General features: G+C 39.8%; 2 protein-coding genes across 9 annotated transcripts in view; one reads left to right on the top strand and one right to left on the bottom strand.

Annotated features, from left to right (window-relative positions):
* LOC106095808 (adenosine deaminase 2) overlaps nucleotides 1-4,119 on the top strand; it is a 64,442-nt gene extending 60,323 nt beyond the window's left edge. For all 6 annotated transcript variants that reach the window (XM_013263188.2, XM_059362359.1, XM_013263189.2 and 3 more), the window contains 4 exons: nucleotides 3,051-3,232; nucleotides 3,298-3,434; nucleotides 3,514-3,871; nucleotides 3,937-4,119. In XM_013263188.2, coding sequence (XP_013118642.1) covers nucleotides 3,051-3,232; nucleotides 3,298-3,434; nucleotides 3,514-3,871; nucleotides 3,937-4,036 — 777 coding nt within the window. In that variant the 3' untranslated portion in view covers nucleotides 4,037-4,119. The remainder of the gene's footprint in view (nucleotides 1-3,050; nucleotides 3,233-3,297; nucleotides 3,435-3,513; nucleotides 3,872-3,936) is intronic.
* Nucleotides 4,120-5,546: 1,427 nt separating this feature from the next.
* LOC106095816 (carotenoid isomerooxygenase) overlaps nucleotides 5,547-13,941 on the bottom strand; it is a 30,049-nt gene continuing 21,654 nt past the window's right edge. The window contains exons 1-6 of one of the 3 annotated variants that reach the window (XM_013263201.2): nucleotides 12,684-13,165; nucleotides 12,197-12,597; nucleotides 12,023-12,130; nucleotides 6,572-7,539; nucleotides 6,457-6,518; nucleotides 5,547-5,998 (exon numbers count right to left, since the gene is read on the bottom strand). In XM_013263201.2, coding sequence (XP_013118655.2) covers nucleotides 5,723-5,998; nucleotides 6,457-6,518; nucleotides 6,572-7,539; nucleotides 12,023-12,130; nucleotides 12,197-12,597; nucleotides 12,684-12,782 — 1,914 coding nt within the window. In that variant the 5' untranslated portion in view covers nucleotides 12,783-13,165 and the 3' untranslated portion in view covers nucleotides 5,547-5,722. Of the gene's footprint in view, nucleotides 5,999-6,456; nucleotides 6,519-6,571; nucleotides 7,540-12,022; nucleotides 12,131-12,196; nucleotides 12,598-12,683; nucleotides 13,166-13,941 lie in introns of those variants that run through there. The other 2 variants (XM_013263205.2, XM_013263204.2) reach the window with 2 other exon arrangements.

The following is a 13,941-nucleotide window of genomic DNA, read 5'->3' as shown; positions in this document are numbered from 1 at the left end:
ATCAGAACGTACGTTGACTTCTCGCTCTGATGCAGGTTTATCTGAATGACTTCAATCGTTTGTTCTTCATTAAACGGGTTTCTTGTGTGTAGTAAATGGTGTCGCCCGGCTTCATCGTTGTAGCGCTGCGTTGGGTTTTCCGCCGCTACACTGCTTAATGCCGATGCCCTACTATCGTAGTCTTCCCAATATTGAAAATAATAGCCTTGGATACGTAGAACGCTAAGACTTTAGTCTTACTGCCAAACCACTAAATTTTATACCCACCGACATAGGATGGGGGTAAACTAATCTAGTCATTCCGTTTGTAACGCCTCAAAATATTGATCTGCGACCCCATAAAGTATATGTATTCTATTAGGTTGCCTATAAATTAATTGCGGATTTTTCATAAAGTCGGCGTTGACAAATTTTTTCACAGCTTGTGACTCTGTAGTTGCATTCTTTCTTCTGTCAGTTATCAGCTGTTACTTTTAGCTTGCTTTAGAAAAAAAGTATAAAAAAAGTATATTTGATTAAAGTTCATTCTAAGTTTTATTAAAAATGCATTTACTTTCTTTTAAAAAAATCCGCAATTACTTTTTAGGCAGCCCAATAGATCCTCTCGACATTCTAATTCGATCTAGCCATGTCCGTCCGTCTGTCTGTCTAAATCACGATAGTGATCGAACGTGTAAAGCTACCTATTTGAAATTTTGCACAGATTCTTAGTATTGATGTAGGTCGTTGGGGATTCCAAATGGGCCATATCGGTTCAGATTTGGATATAGCTCCCATATAAACCGATCTCCAGTTTTGACTTCTTGAGCGCCTGGGAACCGCAATTTTCATCTGATTTCGCTGAAAATTTGCACATAGCATTCCACTATGACTTTTAACATCTGCGTCAAGTTCGGTCCAAATCGGTCTATAACCTGGTATAGCTCCCATATAAGCCGATCTAACGATTTGACTTCTTGAGCCCCTGGAAGCCGCAATTTTTATTAGATTTGGTTGATATTTTGCACATAGCATTCTGTTAAGACCTTTAACAACTATGCCAAGTGCGGTTTAAATCGGTTTATAACCTGGTATAGGCCCCATATAAACCGATCTCCCGATTAGACTTCATCAGCCCCTGGAAGCATAAATTTTCATCCGGTTTGGCTTTAATTTTGCACATGGTGTTCTCTTATGAGCTCCAATAACTGTGTTAAGTGCGGTCCAAATGGGACGATAACCGGGTATAGCTTCCATAAAAACCGATCTATCGATTAGACTTCATGAGCCCTGGAAGCATCAATTTTCATCCGATTTAGCTTAAATTTTGCACATTGTGTTCTCTTATGAGCTCCAAAAACTGTGTTAGGTGCGGTTCAAATGTGTCGATAACCGGGTATAGCTCCCATATAAACCAATCTCCCGATTTGACTCCTTGAGCTCCTGGAAGCCGCAACTTTCGTCCGATTTGGCTGACATTTTGCACATAGTGTTGTGTTATGACTTTCAACTACTGTGCCAAGTACCCTTTAAATTGGTCTATAACCTGATATAGCTCTCATATAAACCGATCTCCCGTTTTGACTTCTTGCGCCTCTGGAAGCCTCGATTTTCATCCGATTTGACTTAAATTTTGCAAATAGTGTTCTCTTATGACTTCTGACAACTGTGTTAAGTAAGGTTTAAATCGGTCTATAATCTGATATAGCTCCCATATAAACCGATATACCGCTTTGACTTCTTGAGACCCTGGAAGCCACAATTTGGCAGAAATTTTGCATGCCGTGTTCTTTTTTAACTTTCAACAACTGTGCCAAGTGCGGTCCAAATCGGTCTATAACCTGATATACCTCCCATATAAACCGTTCTCTCGATTTTCCTGGTTTGGTTCCTAGAAGCTTTAATTTTGCTGGTTTGACAGAAGTTTGGTATGTCGAAATTATGCCCTTCAACTAAATTTAATTTGTATACATTTTAAGCAGAATCCTTGTTGTTGGGTTCCCAACATTCGGCCCGGCCGAATTTAGCATGCTTTTACTTGTTGTCACTCGATTCGTTCGCCAACTCATCGACATCAGCTTATTTTATTAAGGGAAAACTGGTGATTTCGAAGAACTGGAGAATGAATTGAGTGACAAAAAGATGATTATGGAGATTTCGTCAAGGCCTTCCTCCATCTCCTCCTTGTGTAAGGCCTTCCATTTCTCCACGACCAGCTTTTGTTTTGCTTGCTTAAGACTTTTGGCAAGCGTTCCGTTGCGGAATTTGATGACCCATCCTTTTGATGAATAACGTCGTAAGTTGGAGAATAACCCTTTTTTCACCAAGTCAAGCTTTGCGGCCTGCCAGCCTCCACTGGCTAAAAGGCCTACCCACGAGTTTTCTTAGAGTGTCAACATGCTATTGCGTCTGCAGCATTGGAATGTTCCCACTGTACTTGCAACTCAGAATTTGCGTCGGTGGATTTTCTCCAGGATTTAATGCCTGCTCTAAAATAAGCTCATAAACCAGATATTCCACTCGGGACTGATGATCTGGTGGAATCTTACTAGATACATTGCTTATATCGATGGCTGCCTACGTCAGCTCGTCTCTGTTATGTTTCCTTGACTCTCTGACTTAGGAGCGTAGCTCTTTACCTCAGTCAGTGAGCACCCTCCTCTTTCGTTGTTTTGAAAGCCATAGCCTGAAGTTTGGTTTGTATGTTACAAAAATTCTAGACAAATAATCCTAATAAAAATTTAGAAATAAAGACGATAATAAACGTTTAGATCAGTGATGGGCACACTAACACTTGTGTACATTATTTCAAAGTCCATGTGCTTATGTTCTTGTACACAATAGTGTGTGCTTATTTACCCATAGCTGTTTAAGATGAAAATGTGAATTAGCCAATATGGTGCTTCCTGGCGTATGAGTATTGGGAATTTTATAAACATTGCTTATACGCAATGAAGCACAGAGAGGAATCGCTTGTATAGCCTTCAAATTTAATAGGCAAAATCCTTTTGAATATTTTGTAATATTATTAAACTTTTTATGAAACATTACTTTGCTTTTATTTTCAACAGCTATATGGAGACAATAATCGCACCTTTAATTCATTGGAAGTAGCAACGGAATTAGAGAAAATTGTTGAAAGTTTCAAGGTAAAGCATCCAGACTTTTTAGGCCTGAAAATCATTTATGCCAAGCGTAATAAAGGTACAGTGGATGAAATGGCTCAGCGTATAATGACTTTCAAGCAATTACAGTGAGTATGGTAAACCGCAGGAAACCAAGAAAATTTAAATGACAAACAATTTCATTTGAAATCAGCAATGCTAAGCCAAATTTCATTATTGGCTTCGATTTAATAGGCAATGAGGACACAGGAGATCCTTTACAAAAATTTGCCAATGAATTAACGGATTTGCCGCCAACAGCGAATTTCTTTTTTCATGCAGGAGAGACAAGTAAGATTTAACTTTTCACTAAGATTTCACTTTTCACTAAGATTTAGCTTGTCTAACGTTGTGTTTTGTTTTCTCCTAGATTGGTATGGCAAATCCGATTGGAATATGATGGATGCTTTGCTGTTGAATACAAAACGTATTGGCCATGGTTTTGCTTTGCCCAAACATCCGCAATTATGGTCCACCATTAAGAAGCGTAACATAGCCATCGAAGTCAATCCCTTGTCAAATCAAGTTTTGGGCTATATCTGGGATTTAAGAAATCATCCTGCCTCGTTTTTGATAGCTGAGAATTTTCCCATTATTATTTCTTCCGATGATCCTGGACTGTGGAATGCTAAGGGTTTAAGCTATGATTTTTATTATGCCTTTATGGCCTTTGCTCCTGCAGAAGCTGATTTGAGATTTCTAAAACAATTAGCTTTGAATTCTATAAAGTGAGGATAATTACTGGAATTAATGAGGTATGTTTGTTGAATATTTTTTTTATTTATTTTTTTAGATACTCCATTTTAACTTCGGAGGAGCGACGTAAAATCAATCGCATTTTCCAAAAGAAATGGGAAGAATTCATCTATAATGTCATTAATATGAAATTTTAACTTATTGTTGATTAGTTTTAATTTTAGGTGCCTCAAATATTACAATAAAAAAAAAAATAAAAAAAGTTCAATAAAATGGGAAATGAAAACATTTTACGTTTTCAGACTCAATTTATATACCTTCCACCATGGGATGACTGTATATTAATTTCGTCATTCCGTTTGTAGCACATCGAAATATTGATCTGGATACCATTTTTCAGCGTTTTGATATTCTAAGTCAATTTAACCATGTCCTCACGTCTGTCTGCCAAAAGCATGCAAAACTTTCGAAGGAGTAAAGCTAGACGATTCCAATTTTGCACTTCCTTATAATGGAGCTCATTTGTGATTGTAAATGGGCCATATCATAAATCATGAAATTTTGCATGAATATTGGTCTTGGATCATAAGGCTGGATTTGGTGATACTCGCACGTTTAGGTACTAAAAAGTACGAAATTTGCCCAGCGCGAACGGAAAGGGCTAGAATTATGTTTCTCAAAAAAATAAGATTTGGTTAAAAAAATGTTGGAAAATATGTGGGAGGAATAGTACGTTTACTACCGAAATTGGTACTATTTGGTGCTTTCTTTGTAAATTAAACTTGAGCTCTGAATTTTTGGAACTTAGGTACGCTATAGCAACCTTAATTGGGTGACTATAAGAGTTTTTGAAAATTTGTGCATTGTACTAAAAAAAGTACCAAAAAGGTACGAAATAGTTGAACTATGTACAGTTCGGATTGATAGAGGTAGAATTTTGAGATTGACTTAAAAAACATCTGGTGCAAAAGGATGAGGGGAAAAAATGGAAAAATAGTGCTGGTAACGGGGGGAAACGTACGTTTAGTACCGCAATTGGTACCATTTAGTACTTTCTGTATAGATGGAGCTAGAGGTCCGAAGTTCGGCATGTAGGAACAACATTCAAAATTCGTACTCTTAAGTACCAAAATGGGTACCATTTTGTACTTTCTGCTCAGATGAAGCTTGAGGTCTGATATTGGGCATGTAGGTACAACTAAGATATATATGATGGGCGACTAAATGTTCTATTAAAAATTCGTACATTTTGGTACCATTTGGTACCTTTCGTTCAGAATAAGCTAAAGGTCTGTAGGCACAACTAAGAAATATATGATAAATAGCTAAATGATATATTCACCATTCGCACATTTTAGTACCAAAATTGGTGTCATTTGGTACTTTCTTAATAGATGGAGATAATGGTCTGAAATTTGACATATAGGTACAATTAAGAAATATATGATCCAGAATATATATACTTTATGGTGTCTCAGATCAATATTTCGAGATGTTTCAAACGGACTGTTTAGTTTAGTATACCCCTATCCTATGGTGGTGGAGGGTATCAAAAGTAATTCGAAGAACGTGTCAAATGCTATCCTTTGTGTTGGGTATATAAGATTCAGCCCTGCCGAATGTAGTTTTACTTGTTTTTTTACGAAGATGCCGTTCTCAAATATTACCCCAAGGTTAGGTAAGATTGTTTTGATGAAAAATATCATGCATTTTTTATTTACTTTATTAATTATTTAAAAAAAAATAAGTTAAGATTAAGAAAATTTAATCAGACAAACGTATATTAATAAAAAAAAAAAAAATAATAAAACACCTGAAAAAAATTAAAAATTATAAAAGAAATCCATTTGACCTCTCTTTTCTCTTTGTTTCGCTTTGCGAATCTACAGAAGATCCTTTGCATACCATCCATGCAAACATTTTGGCACTGGTCCATTTGTATGAAACATACAACGTCCTAATTCATTCATGGTTTTGGCACACAATACCAGTAGGCCAACTTTGTTCTCATTGAGACCACCCCAGATCATGGAGGCTAGAACCACACCATCATCTTCCTCGATAGCATTTGGTGAAGGCACAAAGATCGGTTCACTGGGAAAGCAATTTTCTTCACACCATGTCAAGCAGGTTTTATTGATGACATCAACTTTGATAAGCTGAAAATAAAAGAAAAATTGTTTCGGTTAGTTTCACATTAAGGATCAATCATAAACCATACACTCAAGTTTGTTATTGGTCTCATTTCACCTCCACCTCTCCCCCAAAAATATCTTCATTCCGAATATATTTACCGACCATAGCAATATAAGTCTCAAATGCAAGATATTAGGGAAAAGAGCACTTAAATGATATCCACATTAGGGCGAAATATCTGAAAGGCCCTACCAGCACCCCATACAGAACATATTTCGTGCCAGTATAGGGCACAGATAAAACAAGAGAGTGAAAGATGGCGCAGCGGAGCCGACCCTGTCCAGCTTGTAGCCAATTAAAGTAAGTAAGTAAGTCAAGGGGCCATCTTCACCCCGAAAATCCCCCAATCGCTATCTGATATAGAAATTACGGGCCAATTGAATCATAAATCATCAATTATGAATTGTCATCAATCACTTACCGTTCCAGGATTATCAGCATCCACATCTGAGCTGATGGCATAAAAGTATTGGTAGGGTTTGGCTGAAATGAAAAAAATTGTAATAGCAAAAAGAAAATTTTCAAATACTAATTACCTAAATAGCGATCATAATTTATACGCGGTGTCTCACAGCCCAAATCACACAACAATTCTGGGTGTACAAAAATCGGCCCACCTCCCAATTGATATGCTTCAGCCTTGGTGTTTCCTAGGGTGACTAAATTGGCAAATGGTTTGTATTTGTCATTTTTGGCTGTAAAATTGAAATCATCTGTGGTGGCATTTGTGTTATTCTCTATAAAGGTGACATCCTCATAATCGGACTGGGAACGTTTCAATTTGGGTTGTTGCAAACGAGCACTTATAGCCGACAAAGTCATGGATTTCATTAAACGCTGTCTTCGTCCTAGATATCCATTTTCATTTTGAAGAGTTGTTAAAGGCAATACAAATCTTAAAGGGCGTCCTCTAAATTCAGCAGCATAATTAGGATTGGATTGCATATTCATAATGGATTCCAAATACATGCTATTAATCATCTCGGGATTTTTATAGCAACAAATGTCGATGACCACATGATCATCTTGCTCATACTGATTGATGATGTGCATATAGAAAAAGGTATTCGATTGGAATTTATGGGCCAATTCGCCTGTCTGGCGATCGACTAAATAGAAATAGCATGGCTTATCATCAAACCATTTCAAACAAGCCGACATATTTTGATTGAAAACTTGTGTCTTTATGTACTCGGACAAGGAGACGGACAAGGGTTGCTCCACTATCACAAAATAGTTCTCGGTTAGGCCAAAGGTATGCATATACCCGGGATTGAGTTTCCAACGACAAGGTATTTGAGCCTTAACATATGCATTCTCGAACATATCCTCACCATGAGGAAAGCATATGATTTGATAAACTGGTCCTGATTTTGTTGAACCCAAGCCCAAATTGTAGACAGTGCCATTCGAGAGTACATGCGGATGTGAGGTGTGATGAATAACACCGGTGTAGTCACTAACGCAGATACGAGCTTCGGTGGCCAAGGTGCGGGGATTTATTCTGAAAAATAAGTGAAATTGCCTTTTACAAAGAGTAAATATTATTGTTATGAAAGAGAAAATTTAAAATAAAAAAAAAATACAAAAAATTAAATATTAAAATAATAATAAATTAAAAATGTATTTTAATAAAAAATAATAAATATGTTCTTCTATATATAAAAGAGGCTGACTGATAACTACGAAGCTCTTCGGTTCACTCACTCTCTGTGCACGATCGATGGCCGTTGCTGCTCCGCCTGTAGTGGAGTCGGAAAATGGAGCCAATGAAGTTGCTACTCCGCACAGTGAAATAGAACCGAAAAAAACTAGCAGAAAATATGACGTGTGCGAATGGGTAGACATATCTCTTTGAAACTTGGAATGGTTAGAACTGAGGTAAGCGAGATTGTGTGCAAAATTTCAGGGCCCCTTGGTTGTCCTTTTCGTAGGTCTTAAAGTTGGTCACCTTGGTATATCAAAAATTTATTGGGGCTTCCAAATCTTCGTTTGTGTATCTGATTTCCAACTTTTTTTGGTGGATTGTGCTCAAGAAGCCCTACAATCCCTACATAACCGTGGGATGGTTATGTTAAAAAGACAAGAGGATGCGGGTATTAATCCGCCCCATGCCACTATGGACATTCACCTAAGCCTTAATTAAGAAGCCAGACGTGTTTTCATTTCGCTTCTCAACGATAAATATCCGTATCTCGGAATAGGTACTACCTATTAGAACAATTTTAAAGCCTTTTTGGAATGAGCTCAAAATGGACTCCAAAGACCCAACAGCTGTGGTGGTGGCGATAGACCGTAGCGTTGTCAAACGTTGTCCTCCTCTCTCACAGGTGTAGGTGCCTTGGCACCTGTAGTCGAAAGTAATGCTTCCAGAGCACAACTATTCGTCAGACTAATAAATGAGGAAGAGAGGGATAAACCAAAGGGTTGTCCCCAGTCTTTAAGTAAAGGTGGAATTTCCGAATCGGATTCAGACAGCGATAGTCACAATGAAACAGTCACCGCAGCCAAATCGTGAGATAAAAGGAGCGGGTGGACGGCAGAAGTGAGCGATGGCTTTGCTAAGCTCACAAGCAGACCGAGAAAGCGATCCGTGGCACGACGAAGGAGACAGAGGAGTATGTACCGGAAAGTACAGGATGGTGGAAGGGATAGAACTGACATTCCAAGCACTTCTACGGAAGCTAGAAAAAGAATCAGATCTCTCGAAGAGCATAACACTGCTAAAATGCTGAAGAAGAAAAAAAGTACTCTGGGAAAATCAAGCCAGCCATCCCGCAATGGAGACTCCAGACAGTGTCCTGCGGAGGTAGACAAAGTCGGAATAGGAACGAAGGAAGCGCACATGGCCCCTGAGTGTTCATAGAGGACTGTGACTTCCAAACTGGGGCCACAGCCATCACGAAAGGGGAAGATGTTCGCTGAGAATGCGACTCACAAGCAGACCGATAAAGCGATCCCGTGCACGACGAAGGAGACGCAACGCAATCGGGCGAAATTGCAGGATGCTGGAAGGGATAGAACTGACATTCCAAGCACTTCTACGAAAGCTAGAAAAACCATCAGATCTCCCGAAGAGCATAACACTGCTAAAATGCTGAAGAAGAAAAAAGCTCCCCGCCTTGAAGTACTCTGGGAAAACCAAGCCAGCCATCCCGCAATGGAGACTCCAGACAGTGTCCTGCGGAGGTACACAAAGTCCGAACAGGAATGAAGGAAGCGCACATGACCCCTGAGTCTTCACAGACGACTGTGACTTCCAAACTGAGGCCACAGCCATCACGAAAGGAGAAGATGGTCGCTGAGAATGGTAAGGAGCCGCCCTCTTACGCCAGAGTGGAAGCACAAAAACTTATGCAGTCATTAATATCGGCTGTGCATGCAGTTGGATTACACCAGATCATCGGCCCCAAGTGGAGGATCTGGTTAACGATCGGATTTTCGAACATGTATGGAACTCTGTAGAGAGTCCACCCATGCAAATAATGAGCTGCGAGTATAGACGGGACATCTTTACGCTGCGTTTTGCGTCGGCAGAATGTGGTGGTACCGTCAAAAGCTCGACCTGGTGAGCTTTTGACAAAGGCGACGGTTTTCATCAAGGGATGGGGCAGTAAATTTGCGACGGAACGCTTGTTGGAATTCTTGGGAAAGCAAAACCAAGGTTTGGACGCAGAGAAGTGGGAGGTCTTCCACAGGGAGGAGAAGGAGGAAGGAACTCTCCTTGTGGTTGGCATTGATCAAGTCTCCGTGACGAGTTTGGCTTAGATTTAAGGTATTTCGCACTACGGGAGCAAAGCTGTCTTTTTCAAGATTGAGAAGACTAGGATAGGCAGAAATTCTCATTTTGAGACATCAGGCCATGTAGTGGCAGGTGACTCAACACCGCCCAACGAACAGGGGGCTGACAACGAGACAATCACAGCCTCTCTCAATATTAGAAAGACTAGGGTAATCAAAAATCCTAATTCTAAAATATCAGGCAGTGCTGGGGCAAGAGACCCAACACAGCCTAACAAACAGGGACCCGACGACAGATCCATCACAGACCTCAAGATTCGGTATACTAGGATAGATAAAGATCCTAATATTGAAACATTAGGCAGGGCAGAGACAGGTGATGGTTGTACCATCACCTACTCCCACGAAGGCCATTTGCTTAAGATTTGGAAGACTAATATAGGCAAAGATCCTAGTATTGAAACATCATTCAGTACGGGGAATGGAAACCACCCCATATAGCCTAACGAACGGTGCTGGTGTCATCAGACTAACAAATGAGGAAGAGAGGGATAAACCAGAGGGATGTGCCCAGCGTTTAAGTAAAGGTGGTTTTTCCGACTCGATTTCAAACAGCAACAGTTTCAATGTAAGTCATCGTAGCCGAATCGAGATATAAGGGGAGCGGTTTGACGGCAGAAGTGAGCGATGGCTTTGCTAAGATCACAAGCCGACCGGGAAAGCGATCCGGGGTCACGACGAAGAAGACAGAGGAGTGTGTACTGGCAGCGCTCCCCGCTTTCAAGTACTCTGGGAAAACCAAGCCAGCCCCCCGCAATGGAGACTCCAGACAGTGTCCTGCGGAGGGAGACAAAGTCGGAACAAGACCGGAAGAAGCGCGCACGGCCCCTGAGTCTTCATGGAGAACTGTAACTTCCAACAGGAGGCCACAGCCATCACGGAAAGGGAAGATGGTCGCTGAGAATGGTAAGCAGACGTCCTCTTACGCCAAAGTGGCAAGGAAGCACAACAGATATGAGCTGACTGTCCAAGCCAGTAATCGGCTTGTTGTAAGCTCTAAAACGTCAAAAAAAATTTAAAAGATTGAAAAAAATTTGCACATATTTTTTTTGGTCCATAGGTAGGTTCAGTTTGAAGGTGTGCTATATCGGACAATATCTTGATGTAGCCCCCACATAGACCGATCCGATGATTTAAGGTCTTAGGCCCATAAAAACCACATTTATTATCCGATTTTGCTGAAATTTGGGATAGTGAGTTGTGTTAGACCCTTTGAAATCCCTGTTCAATATAGACCGATTTCTTGATTTAAGGGCCCATAAAAGGGGAATTTATTGTCCGATTTTGCCAAAATTTGGGATAGTGTGTTGTGTTAGACCTTTCGACATTCCCTTCAATTTGGCTCAGATCGGTCCAGATTTGGATATAGCTGCCATATAGACCGATCTCTCGATTTGAGTTCTTGGACCCATAAAAGGCGCATTTATTGTCGGATTCCGCCGAAATTTAGGACTGTGAGTTATGTTAGAATACTCGACATCCTTCTTCATTTTGGCTCTGATCGGTCCAGATTTGGATATAGCTGCCATATAGCCCGATCTCTCGATTTAAGGTTTTGACCGATGTCGCCGAAATTTGGGACAGTGCGTTATATTAGGCCCCTTGACTTCATTCTGCAATTTGGCCCAGATCGGTCCAGATATGAATATAGCTGCCATATAGGCCGATCTCTCGATTTAAGGTTTTGCTCCCATAAAAGACGCATTTATTGTCGGATTTCGCTGAAGTTTGATACAGTGACTTATTTTGGGCTCTTCGATATCCGTGTCGTATATGGTTCAGATCGGTCTCTATTTGGATATAGTTACAAAGAGATCAATATTTTGTTCTTCAAAATTGAACAATGACTTGTACCTATTAGACTTTTCAATGTCCGTACCGAATTTGCTTCAAATCGGACCATATTTCGATATAACTGCTATGGCGGCATCAATTATGCATATTTCACGGGACTATGACGAAAGGTGGTTTACACATATACCCGAGGTGGTGCGTATCCAAAGTTCTGCCCGGCCGAATTTAACGCCTTTTTACTTGTTTTTCAAACATATTTAAAATATTTATTTTCATCGAATGTATACTTGGAATATATTTTTTGTATGATATTTCGCAATTCTTATCAAATTTTGCTGACATTTTTCAGGTGAAGTTTCAAGCATGTAAAAAGTCTGATTTTTCCTACTTACCGATGCACAAAAGGAGTTTCAGCAAATGTGTATAGCTCATCACCAATGGGATATATGGAAATCATGCTGTTATCACTGGCGCTTTCGGGGCGAAACATGGCCGAAACTCTGCAAATAAGAAAATTTAACTCAAGCCATTTTTGATGAAAGAAAAAACTCCTTCAAAAACTTTACCTATCAAATATTGAATGACAAGGATCTGGCACAGCTGCAGTTCCAAATTCTGTGACCACAATACGCTGTGCCGCATTATTCTTTTTCAACGTCTCGGTTTGCACAAAACGATTTTGATATGTAACACTGCCATTATGAATGGCAAAGCGATGCAGCAAAGCCGAACAATCGAATAAATGTTGAAAAGTCATATCACCCACTTTCCAGCTGCCAGGACCATTACGCAGCAGACTGCCATTTAGCCAAACAGGGATGGTGCCTATGACATGACCCTCCAAAGGCTCAGTGATTTCCTTTTCGCAGGATCTAAGCCAAACAGTGGAATCACAATTGGGATAGCAGCGACCAGAGCCATCGATGACATTTGCCTGGGGGTCATGTTGTTTGGGATCGTATTTAACCTAAAGGAGAAGGGGAAGGTAATTTCCATTAAATTTTTTTATCATAAATATTTAAACTTTAGTTTTTTTGTTTTTCTTTGAAAAACCTTTATGCGTGGCTTTCTTTGAAACAACAAATATGTTGTTCTTAGCTTCAAGACCACTGTCACAATAGCCACCAGCATGGAGACGATGAGAAAATCCATAATTTGAAAATGTTTTCCTTGCAAGGCCCTTTTGCTTGTATTGCCTAAAACATGTTTGCCGTTGGCTTCTTCTGTGAAAACTGTTTATTTTCAATTTTGTGTGTGTGCAGTTATGAAGAATGCCTTCTTTGGTCTTTTTGTTTTTTTTTTTTTTTTTTGCTTTTTTTGTCTTAGCCAACCCCAAATGGCAAAGCGAGTGGCTTTTGGCAATGACCCCCACTGACTGAGCGGCTGACGTGTTAAAAGATATGCGAAATGTAAAATTGCCACTTTTTTCTCGTTTTCCTTTTTCTTTGATTTCCTTCCGAGCAGCGGTTTAGTTGTTTGCTTTACTCAGAGATTTAACAGATTGTGGCTCACTTCCCTTGGCGCTGGTGTCTTCTGGGTGACTACTACTATGACTATTGACATTCCTCCATGGATTAGCTGGAATCCATGGCATTTGTTCAAGAATAAACAATCTAATACCTAAATAAGCTTGTATTATCTGCGGCCACCACCACAACCACCATCACCATATTACATGGTCTAAGCTACACCCTGCCTCTACCTTTTACACTGCGAATCAATGCAAATTTTCCCAACGGTGGGTATTGTCGCCCAGTCGTCTGGCCGACGGAGGACGAATTAGACTCCAATTACACCATGAGGCACAGAGAAGAAAAAAAAAAACAAAGCAACACTTATGGAAATTGATGATTTGCCTTCAGTCCATGGTAGATGGGAAACGTTTTGCTGTGGGTAAATTTGCATGTAATTTGTATATTAGATTGAATCGAAGTAATTTTAATAAAATCCAATATTTGCAAAAAAATCCATTTAAATTATACAGAAGAAAATTTCGTTATTAAGCTGTCTTCATTTAAGTCTCATATAATACCGTTCGGTTTCAATGTAGTTCTAATCTAGCCCCAGATTTCTACGCTATTGTCCAATACCTTTCATTTAAGTCCCACATCGTACCAATCGGTCGACGAACCCGCTTCACAAGGGTTTGGGGCGGGCCCTTTTACACTTGGCCCCAAAGTTTTATATAAAATCCCATATTGTACCCAACGGTTTATTAACCCATAAGGGATATAATGGGTTTATATCCCTAATGGGTTTCGTGGGCTAGGGAAGGGTCCGTCATTTATATTTGCCGAGACTAGAGTAGAGA

This window comes from Stomoxys calcitrans, chromosome 2, assembly GCF_963082655.1.
Source record: "Stomoxys calcitrans chromosome 2, idStoCalc2.1, whole genome shotgun sequence".
NCBI classification, from domain to species: domain Eukaryota; kingdom Metazoa; phylum Arthropoda; class Insecta; order Diptera; family Muscidae; genus Stomoxys; species Stomoxys calcitrans.
Note: the sequence above shows the minus strand (reverse complement) of the source record. Positions and strands in the feature narration are given on the sequence as shown.